Here is an 18747-nt window from a genome sequence, read left to right as displayed (position 1 = left end):
CAGGATGAGAACAGAAATTGCGCGGCGGCAGTGGGAGGCCCCATTAGCTAAAGTAGTACCTCAGGTTAAGAACAGTTTCAGGTTAAGAACGGACCTCCGGAACAAATTAAGTTCTTAACCTGAGATACCACTGTAATTTTGAAGGCTAATACCTCACCTTCCCATCTAATAATTCCCAAGGTGGCTTACGAGTTCTACAAAGAACTCAGAAGCTCACATTAAAAAAAAACACACACAAAAACACCACAAACCCAAGCCAGCAGCCCGTAGTCCTATAATGTCTTATGTTTGGTGTGTTCTCTTATATTCTATTGGAAGCCAGAGTGGCTGGGGCAACCCAGTCAGTTGGTACAATTAATAAATTATTATTATTATTATTATTAATCTCAGTTTTGTTGGTTCAATACCCACTTAGGGGAAAGATTCCTACACTGTGGCACAAAGCAGGCAGCTGAGCCAGCAGGCAACACATCCAGCCTCTGCCTCTTCCCCACCGGAGGAACCGCCCTCCAGCCACTGCCCACCTCCTCCAGCCCTAAAAAAGCTCTGGGAAAGGGGGGGGGCACAGGGATTTTTGCACCACAGTGCTGGATATGCTTAAGATGGCCCTGGCTGTAGTCCCAAAACAGCTGGAGGGCCGAGTTTGCCTAATGCCTGATGTAAACGGAAGAGGGAGTTGTGTTTGACAAGGTTTTCTGGGAAGAAGGAGCAGGATGTAGGGAGAACGCCATGGTTGCTGGCTGGGGATGGGGTGGGGGCTGCACTGAGAGACCCTCAGGGAGCACGGCTGCTCTGGACGAAGCTTGCAGAAGTTATGGGAGAAGCAACACGAGACACTTTTGAGGTGCAATGTTCTCCTGAGGTGAAATGAAGGGATTCAGGTTGCAAATAATCCCTATTTCCTAAAAACACAAAGACTGTTGGAATGGCTTGGTGGGCAAAGGCTTGGTGGTCCTAGCTGAATCTGAGGAGGTAAAGGGAGAGAACCTGCCTGCAGGGCTGAGGGGAGAAGTGAGAAGCAGCTTGGGCTGCAGGTCTCTGGTAGGGACTGGCAGGAGGGGAGATTTCCAGGCCAGTTCAGCAAGACACACCTGTGCTTCTATAGCTCAGAAAGAGGTTCATTTGGTATACAGTCGTACCTTGGATCTCATACGCCTTGGTACTCGGATGTTTTGGCTCCAGAACACCACAAACCCACACAATAGGGGGAGGATCTTACCCGGGAATCAGCTCCAGAGCTTCTCCCACCCTACCCACCCTCAGTTAAGCCTTCTTTTGCAGGTTAACCTTTTCTCCACAGGTACATGGGCGCTGCTACGTCAGGGTGGCTGTTGAAGGGCCGGAAAGGAATGCATTGGCAGGTTTGCCTTTCCCGTAGCAAAACGTCACAACTTTGGCGGTATCAGGCCTTGGCCGGAATCCTTTACTCTATCTTTCCTAACTGGGGGTGGGCGTGTAGCGGTGACCCACACCCCCTTCTCTTTGCGGCGGTGATACCAGGGTTCCCCGTTAAAGGGGTTGTTTTGAGGGGAGGCTTTGGCCATATGCTGAGAGGTTGTCATTGTTCTCCCCTGTGATCGCGGTGTAACAGGGGTGGGCTCTCACTGCTTGAACATATGTTCTCCAGAGCCAGCCCATCCCCTCCATACTCTGGATAACCCTAATGCTCCCCAGATCCCCAGCGGGGGACTGGGAGGGACAAACGCCCAATGCCTGAGCCAAGGTCTACCCACATCTGAAACGTAATTAAGTTGTGGCCAGTTTTAATCCCATAGCACATTGTCTTGATTCGTTATTCCACACGGGGGCCGCCCAGAGTTTGGGGGACTCCGCCTGTCCATGCAATGCTGCCAGCGTTTTCAGCTGTGCACAGTTATTTCCCATATATTCAATAAACATTTACAATCTTCTCTAAACATATGTTCTTCTTGTTCTCTTATTCTATACGTTGAATCTGCAAGCTGCACATATTCTGCAACTTAAGTTGTCATTCTTTAGTTGGGACTTCGCTCGTTTTCCATTTTGGGGCTAACGAAACATGGGCCGCAGTAGAAGCATACATAAAATAACATTTTTTTGACACCAGGGAATTTTAGTCTGAATTATCTCCAACAGAAAGGACTCTATTTTTGGGGGAGGGTTAGTACTTTAAAACACTTTTTCCAAATCATTATGGATCATTTCCCAATAAACACCTTTTTGTTTATTTTTTGCTCTGGAGCGTGTCCTGAGAAAACCTGCTCTTTAAAGTTGAATAGGAGCAAACTGCAATTGACCTTTTCCATTGATTGCTGTTTGCTCTGGTTGAGCTTTAAAGAGTATGTCTTTGTGGAGAAAGTTCCAGAGCAAAAAAGGGGTTCTACAGAGTCTCACCAAGCCTGCATGGAGTTTGGTCTTGCCCTCAACCGGACGGAGACCAATAAATCATTTTATTATTTGTACCCTGCCCATCGAACTGGCTTGCCCCAGCCACTTTGGGTGGCTTCCAACAGACATAAAAACACAACAAACGTCAAACATTGAAAACCTCCCTATTCAGGGCTGCCTTCAGATGTCTTCTGAAAGTTATAATCCACACTAATGGATAGTGTTTGAAGAGATGCGTTTTCTCTGTGCCTTGTTTTCCCCTTCTCTCAGTCACTGTTTCCCTGCCCTCTGATAGTTCTGGAAACCTGAGATCCTTTGTGGGCATGTTGGCAGGGAAAACAGACAAGGTTTCATTCCTGTTTCTGAAGAATACATTCATTTATTTTTGATGTACCAATTTGATTTAGTCCCTAAATCCATCCCAGCTATTTTCTTCTCTTGCTGTGCTGCTGCTAAGCTCTTTGCTGCTCCCATGAGTGGGAAAATCCTGAAGAGACTTTCCTGCCTCAGGACTTCATTGCTGCTCTTTCCGGTCTGAAAATAAGCCAGTTTTAGAAAGGGAGGAAGTTTCTCTCCCTGCCCTCCAGGTTAGCAGAGTTGGGAAATTCTGAGAGGCTCTGATATTCTGCTGACTTCAGACAAAACTGCAGCCATGTCAGACTGGGGAGATATGAGAGGGAAGCTTGCCTATGGGGTTCCTCTAGCTATTTACCAGAAACCTTTTTCTCTGTGATAGTTTAGACTAGGTTCCATTACGCACCAAGGGGAGCATCATATCAAGATGGCTTCTTTCTGGCAAAGCCACCCAAATATGGCATTTGCAGATGTGAGGCGTGATTGTGTCACTCGTTATTCCTCCACAGTATTTTGCCCCATCTTGGGGTGGCTTTTCGGACCTGCAGGAGACAGGAAGGGACATCAGGGTTCAAGGCTGTGGCATGCCTTTCTAACAAAGAAGCATTCTCTCTCCTCCAGTTCTGTCTTCCCTCCTACTGTTGGAGGCAGCCAATGTGCTGCCCTGCTGATGTAGTTGGACTCCAACTCCCATCAGCCCTAGTCATCATGGCCAATGGTTGGTGGGGGGGCATGGGGATTGTAGTCAGCCATCATTTGGGTGGCACCATGTTGGCCAGGCATAGGCAAACTCGGCCCTCCAGATGTTTTGAGACTACAACTCCCATCATCCCTGACCACTGGTCCTGTTTGCTAGGGATGATGGGAGTTGTAGTCCCAAAACATATGGCGGGCCGAGTTTGCCTATGCCTGATGTTGGCTACCTCTGCTTCAACTTCTCCCTCCCTGGTGAAATTGGTCACACAATCTGAATCAGTGCACTGCTGAGAGCTTCCGTTGAACGCTCATACAAATTCAGCTCTGAAATCTCGAATATTTCTATTTGAAATAGGAAAAACAAACAAAACAACAACAACAACAACTCACAGATGCTGAGCAAATCCAGAGCCTGTAATCCACATCCATTTCTTCTCTGGCCATGAAAGGAAGAGTCCGATCCAGTATAGGAGTGTCTGGTTTGTAATTTGCTTCAAGAACTATGTTATAAAGAGATAAGTATTTGTGTGTCTAGAAAGTTTGTCTTTTGTGCTATTATTCTTCCTGAATCCTTTGACCACGAGAGTTTTCTGCCGGCTTGTCTATATAATCACAATCCCCTGTAACCCTTTGACACCTCCAATTAATATTCTCTCAATCTACTCTCCCATTCAAATTCTCTAGCGCAGCCTGGCAAAAACCAGGGAAACGTTAATAATGTACATTTGTCATATTTGCATCCCTTAAAGCCCAAATCCAGAATCTACTCATAAGTTTGCATGGTGGTAAAGTATCTTAGGCTGGAATAATGGTTAAGTATCCTAGGCTCAGAAGCTGTATGCATTTTATCTCAAACGTTCCTTAAAAAAAAATATCTTTATTTGGCCTTTTCTCTTAAATTCTTGTGTTCTTCTTGGGATCTCTGATTGCTATTTCACTGTCTTGAATACACCTCTCTCCTATATTTCAGCGTGGATTGTTTAGAACTTGGCTTGGATACAAACAGTGTCTTATGTCGCTTGGAAAACAATAGCAACCCTGCAAATCTTTCTCCATTCCTTGAATGGAAGCTTTGCGGCAGAGCTTTCCAAACTGCGTATTGTGACACTTTAGTGTTTCAGCATCAGGCATCAGAGGGTCCAGCCCCCTGGATAAGACAAGGAATGTTCTCACCAATGCTTTTTATTCCATATTTACAGAGAGAGGCTTAGAAATGCAGCTGCTTGGAGTAATGGCATTGCTCATACCAATAACAAATTTAGTTGGTCTCTAAGGTGCTCCTGGAAGGATTTTTTTTATTTTGTTTCGACTATGGCAGACCAACACGGCTACCTACCTGTTGCTGTGAAGAAGTAAAAGATGCAGGAAGACGTTTGTGCAAAAGGAACTCTGCTGCAGAAAGAAATGAAAACGCAAGAGTAGATGCTCACGTACCAACACCCACATTCCAATTCACTATCTACCACAATTATTTTATAAGCTGCAATCCAACATAAGAAACAAACCTATCAAACTCAGTAGGGCTTACTTCAGAGTAAGCATGCATCCACCGCACGGCAAGAAATATTTGATGGGTTCCTTTACCATTTCCTCCTTGTCTTTGATTGCCACTAGCTGAGAATTCCTTGCAAGGCAGTCATCTCGGCTCCCGTCCCAGGATTTAACATTTGTTGAAGACCAGTAGCACGTCTCCCTGTGAAGATGCCACTGGGCAGGGCAGAGTCTGCAAGCGGAATTCGCTGGGCAGGAGAGAACCGGAGACATAATTAATGTTTCTGTTTAAGCCCCCATTGATAGTAATGGGGGGAGCACAGAAATCATTGCGGCAAATCCAGCAGCTTTCTAAGCTACCCAAGGGGTCCTGCAGACAATAGATACTACCACTATAACCACAGTTTCAGCACCACCACCTGAGACCTCTGCTGCACCAGGTCTACAGAGCTCATCACAGCCATCCTCATGTGGCACATGATGAATGCACTGTCTCGCTCCATAAGGACCCTTGGGTGGCTAAGTCCAGTCAAAGGTGACTATTGGGTTGCGGTGCTCATCTCCACTTTCAGGCCAAAGGAGCCAGCATTTGTCCCCAGACAGCTTTCCAGGTCATGTGGCCAGCATGACTAAACCGCTTCTGGTGCAATGGGACACCAAGACAGAAACCAGAGTGCATGGAAACACCGTTTACCTTCCCACCACAGCGGTACCTGTTTATCTACTTGTACTGGCATGCTTTCGAACTGCTAGGTTGGCAGGAGCTGGGGCAGAGCAACGGGAGCTCACTCTATTGTGGGGATTTGAACCGCTGACCTTCCGATCGGCAAGCCCAAGAGGCTCAGTGGTTTAGACCACAGCGCCACCAGCATCCTTAGGTACTCCCTAAGGAGAGCATCCCTACTTGCCCAGGTTCAAGTTTCGCCTGGTATGCTGGCTCGCGGTGATGACCTCACAGAGCTGCAATTCCAAACGCCCTTAGCCAAGTAGAATTCCCTGTACTCTCCATGACCGTTGAATAAGAGTGCTTTAAATGTATGGTGTGGATGTCACCAGTGCTGTTTCTCTAGAAAAAGAGGCGCCAGAATTCACCAGGAATGCCTCTCTTATAATGGCCATGGTGCTCAGCTGAAAGGTGCTGGAACTGAGTTCTGGCAAGTTCTAGTTGGGGGGGGGGAAGCCCTGATTATGACCTTGTCTTTCAGGGGCCCCACGACAATGGATCAAAATCATATTGATCTTGTAATTGGTTTGTTAAAATTGTTGGTTGGTAAAATAAAAAATGTATTAGGAGATAATTTGCAAGGCCCCCCCCCTCTGAGATTTGGTCCGCCTAGGGGCCTCCTCAGGGGGGGGGGGGCTTAATCCCACATTGTGACCAAGCTGTTACACATCCCTGTGCCTTACTTCTTCTGCTCTTGAGAACCTTCGTCTCATGACACACCCCACCCAACAGATATTGGTTCTCTGTCCAATTTCAGAAGTGGGGGGCTTATGCCCCTCGAGACCAATGGTGACTGGTGCCCATTGAGACTGGTAGGGCGAAGGGCAGAGAGGCCAACAAGAGACGGAACTGGACCCAATGACAGGCAGAGCCAACTCATCCTATTTGGGGTCCTATCCTGCTCCCTGCTGAGTTCTGCAAGGCCAACACTGAGATCAGGCGTGCCAACTTGGATAAAATATTGGGGGTGGGGAGGTACCCCCAATATTTTATCCAATCATGGACAAAAATGGACAAAAGCCACTGCTAAATGTGCTTTCTGGAGCCCTGTTTCCCCCCTGACCTGCAGCCTGGTTTTTGCCAGAGTCTCTGCCCTGAAAAGGGACGCGGGTGGCGCTGTGGGTTAAACCACAGAGCCTAGGACTTGCCGATCAGAAGGTCGGCGGTTCGAATCCCTGCTATGGGGTCAGCTCCCGTTGCTCGGTCCCTTCTCCTGCCAACCTAGCAGTTCAAAAGCATGTCAAAGTGCAAGTAGATAAATAAAAAACAGTGTTTCTGTGTGCTGCTGTGATTTGCCAGAAGCGGCTTAGTCATGCTGGCCACATGACCCGGAAGCTGTACGCCGGCTCCCTTGGCCAATAAAGCGAGATGAGTGCCGCAACCCCAGAGTTGGTCACAACTGGACCTAATGGTCAGGGGTCCCTTTACCTTTACCTGTCCTGAAAATCATTCCGGGATCATCCTGCAGGTCTCCCTACGGAAGGAAATCTGCCAAGCGAAGCTTCTCTAACCAATTTTGGCCCCTTTAGCAGGCTGTTTTTAACAAGCACAGGCTCACAGCATGACAAGGTGAGGGGGGCATTCTTGAGAAATTGTTACAAAGAAAGAACAAGCACAGTTGGAAATGGAGACCTGAAATGTCCATCGCTGTAGTGACACTGTTCTCCACACGGGGGCTGTGCATGCATGTCTGTTAAAAACAGCTGGTTTTGATGGTTTTTAAGGCAAAGGTCCCTATAGTTAAAGCCATGGTTTTCCCAGTAGTGATGTATGGAAGTGAGAGCTGGACCATAAAGAAGGCTGATCGCTGAAGAATTGATGCTTTTGAATTATGGTGCTGGAGGAGACTCTTGAGAGTCCCATGGACTGCAAGAAGATCAAGCCTCTCCATTCTGAAGGAAATCAGCCCTCAGTGTTCATTGGAAGGACAGATCCTGAAGCTGAGGCTCCAATACTTTGGCCACCTCATGAGAAGAGAAGACTCCCTGGAAAAGACCCTGATGTTGGGAAAGATGGAGGGCACAAGGAGAAGGGGATGACAGAGGATGAGATGGTTGGACAGTGTTCTCGAAGCTACCAGTATGAGTTTGACCAAAATGCGGGAGGCATTGGGAAGATAAGAGTGCCTGGTGTGCTCTGGTCCATGAGGTTACGAAGAGTCGGACACGACTAAACAACTAAACAACAACAAGGCAAGATGAGCACTGCAACCCCAGAGTTGGCCACGACTGGGCCTAATGGTCAGGGGTCCCTTTACCTTTACATAAGGATAGAAGAGGCACACAGAACACTCATAAAATGCTGGCTGGAGGAATGGAAAATTCGGTGATTAAATTAACTTGGACTGCTGTTGTCCATTTGTCTACTCCACTGAACACTGCAGGTGGAAGTCAGAACAGTGCTAAGGAGATCACTCCTTGCCTGATGTAAATGATCTACCTTCTCTTCCCATTGTATTCTGTTCTGTGGATATGAACCCTGGCCTCCCTGGTCCAAGTTCATACAACAGAACTAAATACAATTGCATGTCACCCCAGCCTCTGAATGGTGCAAGATCCCAGAGGTTTACCCACAGGTCAATTTCCCTGGACAACAGAGACTGTGGTGTCTTTAGGATATAAAAGTTAAAGGTAAAGGACCCCTGGACTGTTAAGTCCAGTCAAAGACAACTATGGGGTTGCAGTGCTCTTCTCGCTTTCAGGCCAAGGGAGCCGGCGTTTCTGGCTCATGTGACCAGCAGGACTAAACCGCTTCTGGTGCAACAGGACACCCTGATGGAAGCCATACCGTACAGAAACCCCATTTACCTTCTTCGCAGCTGTATTTATCTACTTGCACTGGTGTGCTTTCAAACTGCTAGTTTGGCAGGAGCAGGGACCGAGCATCGGGAGCTCACTCCTTCACAGGGATTCAAATTACCGAACTTCTGAACTTCCGATAGGCAAGCCCAAGAGGCTCAGTGGTTTAGACCACAGCGCCACCCGCATCCCTCTTTAGGATATATGGTTTATTTACACACCTATACATCCTGAGCCTAAGACTGAGGAGCTCACAGCATTAACACCCCAGAAGGTCTGGCTTCTCCCATAGTGATAGTCTCAGATTCAAACAGAAATCAGGCATGGCGCTCTCTCTCTCTCTCTCTCTCTCTCTCTCTCTCTCTCTCTCTCTCTCTCTCTCTCTCTCTCTCTGGCTTCTGTCTGCTTCTAGTCCATCTCTCCATCTTCCTCTGGATTTTGTCTTTTTTTCGCTCCCAGTCAGGTGACACAGAGCAACCTCCTTTGTTATATTAATGATCATACTTCCATTATGAGCACCCATGTAATTTGGCACTTAGGTGTCAACTCCACCCTTGCCCGACTAATTCAACAATGGGATCCTCCATTAGATTCAAACTCTTGCTTGATCCTCGAATTAGAAGGGACTGGGGCATCCTACAGCCTAAACCCCCCCTCCCCGCCTCACTCACAACAATCCAGTGCATTTTTGGGGGCTCAAAGCCAAATTTCGAAATACTGTATGAGGTATTCTCCTTCATGGGCAGAAAAAAAGTAGCTTGGCCTGAGTTTGCAGTGGAACAAATTTAGTCCCATATGTCTGAATAAGGGTGGAGGCCAGAATGGTTAACAGGTATTAAGGGAGGTGGGAAGACAAGCTCTCTAGTAGTGATCAGCAGAAATGGCCTCCGCTGCACAATAGACATTTTCATGAAAGGATGTGGCTATAGAGTGAAGGAGAGAAAGGTGTTCACAGCTCCAGGCTGTGGCTTTGCCAGTGCACTGTGCACGTGCTCACAGGTGGGGAGGAGTGTGCAAAGCTCCACCTGTGAACGTGAATCACAGCTGCATGCACATATCACTCACTTCTTTGGCACATGTGTGTGTGTGTGTGTGTGTGTGTGTGTGTGTGTAGCTTGTTGCTAGGCAGATACAAAGGTGCCTAAGCCATTTGCATTCGATGGGCTTTGATCTTTTTAATCACACGTAAGTTTAGAATCACTAGAAAGAGCAGCTGGAGAATTTGCTAACTTAGATTGCTGTGATGAATTGTGCCATCAGCCAGAGGCACGAATAAAACATAGTTTTTTTCACATGGACAAATCTGTCAATTTGTTTTTGTTCAGTTTCTCATTTCCCCAATCTTGCACATCAGTTTGTGATTTATTTCTTAAAATTTCATCAGGGACTTTGTCCTAATATACACATTTTTTATATTATAATTTTATAGTATAATTATAATTTTCACACAATTTTTGCCCTATTTTAATTTTTATTTTACAAAGCGATTTCCCCTAACATAATTAACTATTTATTTCACTAACCTTATCTTCTCCTGAGCCATACCTCAACGAGCATCATCCCCCAAATGAGCAAATGGCATTTTAAGCCACTTTTGTGCTTCGGGCCAGGCTCATGAATGTTTATACTCCAGATTAGGAATGCAGTTCCAGGTAGGGTTGGGAGAGTTCCCTGTCTGAAGCCCTGACAGTCAGTATCGGCAGTACTGGGCTACGTGGAGCAATGGTCTGACTCAGGATAAGGTCACCTCCTATGTTCCCCTTGTACCTCTCTCAGCAAAAGTCACCCAACAGGGTGGATAAGGCTCCCAACAGAATATTAAACAGAATAAAACATCGAACATTAAGAACTTCTCTAAACAGGGTTGCCTTTAGATCTCTTCTAAATGTCAGGTGGTTGTTTATTTCTTTGACATGTGATGGGCGGGCGTTCCACAGGGATTTGATAATTGTTATGTTGAAACTGTTAATAATTTTTTAAATAATTTTTTAAAATTAAATTTGTATATTGCCCTTCATCCAAAGATCACAGGGCTGCTCACCAGATTAAAAAATGAGAACACAAAATACAAAATAAAACAGAAACAGTACCCCCCCCCCAACACATTTCAAATGCCGTAGAAAGTTCAATCAGCCCAAGGAAAACAATTTTGCCTGGCACAAAAAGATCTGTAATGAAGGGTCTCAGAGGATGATTGCATGGAAGCCTTCAGCCCCTTCATTTCTGCCTCCCACTATGACTCCTGCCATCACATTCTCAAATTGCATTTCCTGAAAAGGGGTGGGGTGGGGTTCAGATTACCCCGCCGTACATTCAAGGAATGGGGTAGGCCTGCCCCCAGCTCCCAATGGGACCTGCGGCCAGATACATACCCTCCAACATAGCCCAGATAAAAATAGGGACATTTCTCACTCCCCACCCCACAACTGAACCTCCACAATGCCCCAATTTGTACCCCCAACCAGTGGCGTAGCGTGGGGGGTGCAGGGGGGGCCGGCCGCACCGGGCGCAACTGGGGTTAGGGCAAATCCACAGGATAGGGGGCGCAAATCCACGGGTTAGGGGGCGCAAATTACTTGCCTTGCCCCGGGTGCTGACAACCCACGCTACGCCACTGCCCCCAACCCAGCATTTCCAATCATAAGAAGGGTGGCTGCCACCCCCGTTGCACCAACGGGAACACTGCACACACCCCCTCCAACCATCCTGAGAAAACCTCTTTCTCTTATTTTATTCTATGGTAGATTTACAAAAAGAAAAAACACATGCCAATAAATACATTTCAGAAAGGAGCAAGATTGGACGTGGATGCACAAAGGATATGGAATGCATAACAACAGCAGCAGCAGCAGCAGCAACAACAACAACACCAACACATACCTCCAAGTTTCTCAAACAAGTCATGGTGGAGGAGGCTTCACAGTCTGGTCACTCAACCCAAGTCCCCACAATCAGCAGAGGCAGGGGAGGGAGTTGCTGTGGGACAAAGGGGACAAAGGGGAAGCCCCATCTTTCCATTCCCTGCCTTGCACTGGTAAACAAGAAGAAAGACATGCCCCACCTGTCATGGGCGTAGCTGGGTTTGTGTGTCAGGGCTCAAGGGGGGGAGGCTGCTCTCCTAAATCAAGTAAACTAATAAAAATACTTAACTTACCAATTGCATCACCTAACACAAAGTCTGCTCCTGCAACATAAAGCCTGGCTACACCCATGCCGTCTGTCTTCCTCTTTCCCGGTGTGGCTTCCCCTCAAAAACAATTGCAGCAGAGCAGAAACAAGGAAGTGGGCTGTTCAGATATATGAATCAGCTGCTTGTGCAGCAAGATTTGGGCATCATTCTTTATATTGGGAAAACGGAATGGGCAGATAACGAGTGTTCTGATAGTGGGTACTGTGTGTATCTCCTTTCCTTAGGGACACTATGAACAGAAAGAGTTTCTGACTTGAAACATATGGGGCTGAGGGCCTCTCCAGCTTGGAGGGGGGTTGTGGGGGTCTATCCTGCAACATGCATTGAGGCAATAATAGTGGACCATCGACTATTATGCACTCTTGCAACAAAAGGGAGGCAAACAATAGCAACCTTGAAGCATCTGGGGTACAGTGGTGCCTCGGGTTACATACGCTTCAGGTTACATATGCTTCAGGTTACAGACTCTGCTAACCCAGAAATAGTACCTTGGGTTAAGAACTTTGCTTCAGGATGAGAGCAGAAATCGTGCTCCAGCGGTGCGGCGGCAGCAGGAGGCCCCATTAGCTAAAGTGGTGCTTCAGGTTAAGAACAGTTTCAGGTTAAGTACGGTCCTCCGGAAGGAATTAATTTTTGGAAGCTCTCCCCAACCCCACCACTTATCTAATTAAAATTACACATTTCCATTCTTGTTTTTCCAAGAACAATAACATTTACTGGGGCATTGTCAAAGGACAAATCAGGAGCTTAAAGTGGAGTCCTGATTATTGCCTTCCTGCGGCAAGGCAGGCTCCCATCTTGCCCATCAACTGATGAGAGGTACGAACCACTCAAGGAGGGGAGAGTGGTTTCCGTGTGATGTGGGCAAAAGCCCATGCCAGGTTCGAGCACAACGGAGTCATTCAGTGCCAGCAATGACCAGAAAGCGCTGCTTTCAAATAGATTCAGATTTTATTTCAAGGTGCATCAAGAAAGCTGACAGCAAGACAAACAAAACACCCTGCTGCACCCTGAGTTGTGCCTTCAGAGACTTTTACCCATGCAGATAAACATCACTCTTACCTTCTGAAATGCCAATCACTGTGCTAAGTGACAACATGGCTGCACAACAGCTTGCCAACCAACAGAACTTTAAAAGCAAGAGTAAACATATTGCTATAAGATACGGAAATGTGAAAAATGCTTTGGAAAGAAATGTGATAAAGGTACAGCACTGTAACACAAAATGTAATGTGGCAGATTTGTATACAAAATGTTTGGATGCTCCTAAATTTCGAGACTTAAGAGAATTATTAGGTCTCAAGCCTTTGACTTAAGGAGGAGTGTTGGGATTCGCAGGATACTGGATAAGTCTGCAGGCTTCAACAGGATGATGCAATACTCTGCTGGGTCAGAGTGACTCAGCAGGAGTGTGATTAGTGTGATTGGCTATCACCTGTTTTAAAAGGAAAGCCTGTTTAACAGTGGTTGTGGTGGTTGTGCTGTAGTGTGGTGGAGAGTATTCGTTTGTAAGTACCGTATTTTTCGCCCTATAGGACGCACCTTTTCCCCTCCAGAAATGAAGGGGAAATGTGTGTGCGTCCTATGGGGCGAATGCAGGCTTTCGCTGAAGCCTGGAGAGCGAGGGGGGTCGGTGCGCACCGACCCCTCTCGCTCTCCAGGCTTCAGGAAGCTTTCCTCAAACCTTGCGAGCCCGGGGGAGTTCCCGCGGGCTCGCAAGGCTTGCGGGCAGCAGCCTGCAGCCCGGAGCACGGGGCGCCCTCCGGAGGACGCCCGGTGCTTCGGGAAGGTGTCTGCAAGCCTCCCGCGCCCGGCAGGAGGTCCTGCCGGGCGCGCGAGGCTTGGGGCGGCAGCCTGCATCCCGAAGCACGGGGCGCCCTCCAGAGGACGCCCCGTGCTTCGGGAAGGTGTCTGCAAGCCTCCCGCGCCCGGCGGGAGGTCCCGCCAGGCGAGCAAGGCTTGGGGCGGCAGCCTGTTCTGGGGGCTTGGGTCGGGGGAAGCTCGGGCTTCCCCCGCGCCAGCCCCACGCCTGGGGGGGGAAATAAAATTTTTTTTCTTTATTCCCCCCCCCAAAAAACTAGGTGCGTCTTATGGGGCGGTGCGTCCTATGGGGCGCAAAATACGGTACTCTGTATGGACTGTTTCTTTTGTAAATGCCTGTATATAGCTCACATTAAAAAGACTGCACTGGAAAAACCTGGAACTCTTAGTGTCTCGCTGAAAGCGCCGCGTGGAATACGCGACATGCATGTCATTCTAACCACTCTATCTAACCACAATGCTCTTCATATCAACTACATAGGAAACATCTGCTTAGCCACATCCTGTGGATGTCCACCTCCCAAGAGACTGCGATCTGCTCCCGGACTGAAAATCTAGCAGTGTTCTACCCATTTTTTTTTGGGGGGGGGGAAATCCAAAGTTTTTAGGGGGCAGGCCAAAGTTGTAGAGGTTTTCTTAGGGGGGTACCATAGATCTTGTGCTTTGGAGGTATGCCATATATCGCTCGCAAAACAATAGATGGCCGCCACTCTTGCCTCAGACACAGCGCTTAGGTTGGGCTTTGTCCCTGGAGACGCTCCCACTACGTGATCGGATGTGCTGCCAACCTAGCAGTTTTAGCAATTTGAAAACATGCTAGCATGAGTAGATAAATAAGTACCACTGTGACAGGAAAGCAAGCGACATTTACGTGTGCTCTGATTTCCGTCACAGTGTCCCGTTCCACCAGAAGCAGTTTACTCATGCTGGCCACATGACTCGGAAATCTGTCTGGGGACAAATGCTGACTCCGTCGGCCTGAAAGCAAGATGAGCGCCACAGCCCCATAGTCACCTTTGGCTGGACATCCAGGGGTCTTTTACCTTTTCTCTGTAGACAACTGGATCGAAGCGAGTCGGGGCTGCTGATTCGCTTAGATTTGTCAGCAGCCTTTGACATGGTCGATCATGATCTTCTGGACCACCGCCTTGCCGATGTGGGGATACAGGGCATAGCCCAAAAATGCCTGTGCTCCTTTGTCTCTGGTCAGGGACAGAGGGTGACGCTGGGGAGGGAGATGTCGTCGTGCCACTCCTTGGTGTGTGGAGTGCTGCAGGGTGCAATCCTCTCCCCAATGCTTTTTAACATCTTTATGCGCCCCCTTGCCCAGATTGTCCAGAGCTTTGGGCTGGGCTGTCACCAATATGCTGATGACACTCAGCTCTATCTTCTGATGAATGGCCACACCGACTTGGCCCCGGACACACTGACCAGATGCTTGGAAACTGTGGCTGGATGGTTTCATGGGAGCCGATTGAAACTAAATCCTTCGAAAACAGAGGTCCTCTGGCTGGGTCAGGATGGCATGGGGATGAGGGACCAACTCCCTTCTCTTGCGGGGGCCCAATTAGTGCCAGTGCCTTCCGTTAAGAGTTTGGGTGTAATCCTTGACGCCTCCCTTTCCATGGAGGCGCAAGTTACAGCAACAGCCAAGGCAACATTTTTCCACCTTTGCCGCATTAAGCAGTTGGTCCCTTACCTTTTCTGCCCTGATCTGGCCACAGTGATCCATGCGACAGGCACCTCCAGGCTTGACTACTGTAACTCGCTCTATGTGGGGCTGCCCTTGAAGCTGTCCCAGAAACGCCAGCGGGTGCAGAATGCTGCAGTGAGGCTCCTCACGGGGTCCCTGCCATGGGAGCATATTCACCCAGTGCTTTATCAGTTGCAATGGCTCCCGGTGGAGTATAGGGTCAGGTTTAAGGTGCGAGTTTTGACCTTTAAAGCCCTTTGTGGCTTAGGGCCCTTGTATTTACGGGACCGCCTCTCCTGGTATGCCCCACAGAGGACCTTAAGGTCCATGAATAATCATAGTTTAGAGGTTCCGGGCCCTAAGGAAGTCAGATTATCCTCCACCAGGGCCAGGGCTTCTCAGTGATGGCTCCGACCTGGTGGAATGCTCTGTCCCATGAGACTAGGGCCCTGCAGGATTTAACTTCCTTCCGCAGGGCCTGTAAGACAGAGCTAATCCACCTGGCTTTCAATTTGAACTTAGCCTGATATTTTATTCTCCTTCCTTCTCTCCCCCTTCCCTTTTTATGAAGATTACCCACTCTGGGATCCCACAGCCAATTCTCCCCTGGTCTTCTCACTTGCCCAGATAGGATTAATTTAGCCAGCTAGCCCTGGTGATCATCTAATGTTTATTGGATGGATTTCCCCTCTAAATTGATTTTTGAATTCTGAATTGTTATTCACGTTTTATACTATATTTTATGCTGTTTTTGTTGCATCAATTAAGTGTTTTAAATTTGTTGTTAGCCACCATGAGCCTGGTTTTCCGAACCGGGAAAGGCGGGGTATAAATAAAAATTTATTATTATTATTATTACCCCACAACTGCCCCATTTTAAGCTGTATATTCTGGATCACATAATCCAATCCCAGCTTCTGTTTGGATCCTGGAATATCCCATGAAGACTAGCACCTTAGCATTAGTCAGCAAGGTTGAGCCCGACCCTGCTGATGAGCACCAGACCACCTTCAGGGATTGCTTTGGAGATCGTCAAAGAGCTATGCCAAAGTACCTCTGGGAGGTCATGTTGGCCGCAGGGGGAGGCCACGGCAGTGGAGGCGGAGGTGGCGGCTGCAGAAGAGGAGGAGAGCGAAGATGTGGAGGAGCGAGCGAGCCAGTGGGCAGGAAAGGAGGGGTGTGTGTTGGTGGGCGTGAGCAATGGGGTGGTGAGATGGTGTGGGGCATCTCAATTTGCCCTCTCGAAATGTTGGGGGGTATGGATAGAGTCCTGCTGGTTTCACATGATTCAAAATCACATTATAAGGGATTATTATTATGACCGGAATGTAATTGAAACTAATAAGATTTTGGAATGCAGAAATAAAGAAAATCATCAAACCATCTAAATTATACAATTTGCCATTTGAACAATTAGTGTTAATAATTGTATTATAAATTAGTATTGTTATAATGAGGCTATTATTGGATTGTAATTGAAAACTAAATAAAATTTATTATAAAAAGCATTATTTTATATACAGTGGTGCCCCGCAAGACGAATGCCTCGCAAGACGAAAAACCCACAAGACGAAAGGGTTTTTCGGTTTTTGCGTCGCTTCGCTAGACGATTTTCCCTACGGGCTTGCTTCGCAAGACGAAAGCCCGTAGGGAAATATCCGGGGACCTCTTTTAAATGCTGGTGGTGGGGAGCAAAGCCTTCCCCCCCCCTCAGGACTTCAGAAGAGGTCCAGGAAGGCCGGCGGGGGCGAAAGGTTTTGCTCCCCACCTCCAGCATTTTAAAAGCGGTCCAGGATAGCAGGGAAGCGCTTCCCGCTATCCCGGACGGCTTTTGAAGGCAGGCGGGGGGAGCAAAGACTTTTGCCCCCCGCCAGCCTTCAGAAGAGGTCCAGGACCTCTTCCGAAGGCGGGCGGGGGGCAAAAGTCTTTGTCCCCCCCTGCCTGCCTTCCGCGGAAAGCGGGAAGGCAGCGCTGTGTTTTCCGCTCTCCCGGGAAGGCAGGCAGGGGGGAGCAAAGACTTTTGCCCCCCCCGCCCGCCTTCGGAAGAGGTCCTGGACCTCTTCTGAAGGCGGGCGGGGGGCAAAAGTCTTTGCTCCCCCCTGCTTGCCTTCAAAAGCCGTCCGGAGGCTTTTAAATCACCCCGGGACAGTCCCGGGGCGATTTAAAAGCCCCCGGGAAGGCAGGCAGGGGGGACAAAGACTTTTGCCCCCCGCCCACCTTCGGAAGAGGTCCAGGACCTCTTCTGAAGGCGGGCGGGGGGCAAAAGTCTTTGCTCCCCCTGCCTGCCTTCCCGGGGGCTTTTAAATCGCCCCGGACAGCCTCCGCTGTCCCGGGGTTTTTTAAAATGCTGGCGGGCGGCAGCGAAGCCTTCGCTGCCGCCCGCCAGCATTCTAAAAAGCCCCGGGACAGCCGGGGCGATCTTAAAATGCTGGTGGGCGGCAGCGAAGGCTTCGCTGCCGCCCGCCAGCATTTTAAAAAACCCCGGGACAGCGGAGAAGTCCTCTGCTGTCCCGGGGTTTTTTTAAAATGCTGGGGGTGGGAAGAAAAGCCCTTGTCCCCCCCCCCCCAGCCTTCAGAAGAGGTCGGGGGACAGACTGTCCCCGGACCTGGTCTGAAGGCGGTTTCCATAGGAACGCATTAATTAATTTTCAATGCATTCCTATGGGAAACCGTGCTTCGCAAGACGAAAAACTCGCAAGACGAAAGAACTTGCGGAACGAATTAATTTCGTCTTGCGAGGCACCACTGTATTTTATTATTATAAAATCCTGTTCTGCTTCTTGAAGGCTTTGCCAACATCAGAAACTGCAGAAACTGGCCGATGGATTGATCCCAAAAGGAGGTAAAAAGAATAATTATGCAAGATAGAATGAGCCTCATAGAAAGTGAAGAGAGAGAAGTTTTTCTCCCTCTCTCATAACATCAGAACTCCACGGAAACATCCATGGAAGCTAAACGTTGGAAAATTCAGGAGAAAACAAAGTTTGTCTTCATCCAGCGCATGGTTAAAGCATGGCGCTCCTTCCCCAGGAGGCAGTGATGATTCCCCACTTGGATGGCTTCAAAAGAAGGCGAGAAAGGTTCATTGGGGAAAGGGCTATTGAGAGCTTCTAGCCATGAGGTCTGTGCTTTGCCTCCTTCTGAGTTTCTGGAAACTGCAGACGGGCAGAGCGCTCTTGTGAGTTTCCCACAGGCATCTGGGTGGCCCCTGTGAGAACAGGGTGCTGGACTCCTGATGCCAATGGCCTAATCCAGCCAGGCTCTTCTGACGTTCTTATAGTCTTATGAAGCTCAGTTTAATAAACAGTCCTCATGCTGAGCCAGAGGGCAAGGCAAGACAAAGAAAAATGGATGGAGAGGCAGGGAAGGACGTCCCACCCCTTCTAGTTCTGGCTTGCCCTGTTGGCTTCAAACCAACTACTGCAGTAACAATTGCAGGAAATCAGTTCCATTTCCAGAAATCCACGAAATTTAGTAGCAGCTGCTAACAATAGGTCTGTATAAGGAACTTTGGCGCCAGCTAAAAACATTATGTTGTTAGATAAGCCTACAAGTTGCTTAGAAAGTTGAGGTACATAATTATAATCTGCTTTAATATTTTTACTTTTGTATG

At 48.3% G+C, this 18747-nt stretch overlaps 1 protein-coding gene across 2 annotated transcripts; it reads right to left on the bottom strand.

Moving 5' to 3' along the window:
- Positions 1 to 1596: 1596 nt before the first annotated feature.
- Positions 1597 to 11718, bottom strand: LOC144327050 (killer cell lectin-like receptor subfamily B member 1C). Of its 2 annotated transcripts, XR_013392030.1 has the most exons (5): positions 11585 to 11718; positions 5002 to 5156; positions 4754 to 4809; positions 3808 to 3917; positions 3238 to 3263 (listed from the first exon to the last, which is right to left on the bottom strand). XR_013392030.1 is itself a non-coding variant. In XM_077925227.1 (4 exons), exons 1-4 carry the CDS (start codon positions 11640 to 11642, stop codon positions 3110 to 3112), a joined length of 477 nt encoding a protein of 158 aa, XP_077781353.1. In that variant the 5' UTR covers positions 11643 to 11718; the 3' UTR covers positions 1597 to 3109. The 2 variants fall into 2 exon arrangements, 1 of the variants encoding a protein (XP_077781353.1); XM_077925227.1 differs by lacking the exon at positions 4754 to 4809 and having other exon boundaries at positions 1597 to 3263.
- Positions 11719 to 18747: the final 7029 nt, after the last annotated feature.

The sequence above is a fragment of the Podarcis muralis genome, chromosome 2 (assembly GCF_964188315.1).
Source record: "Podarcis muralis chromosome 2, rPodMur119.hap1.1, whole genome shotgun sequence".
Taxonomy (NCBI): domain Eukaryota; kingdom Metazoa; phylum Chordata; class Lepidosauria; order Squamata; family Lacertidae; genus Podarcis; species Podarcis muralis.
The sequence above is the reverse complement of the archived record's forward strand: the minus strand, read 5'-3'. Positions and strand labels throughout refer to the sequence as shown.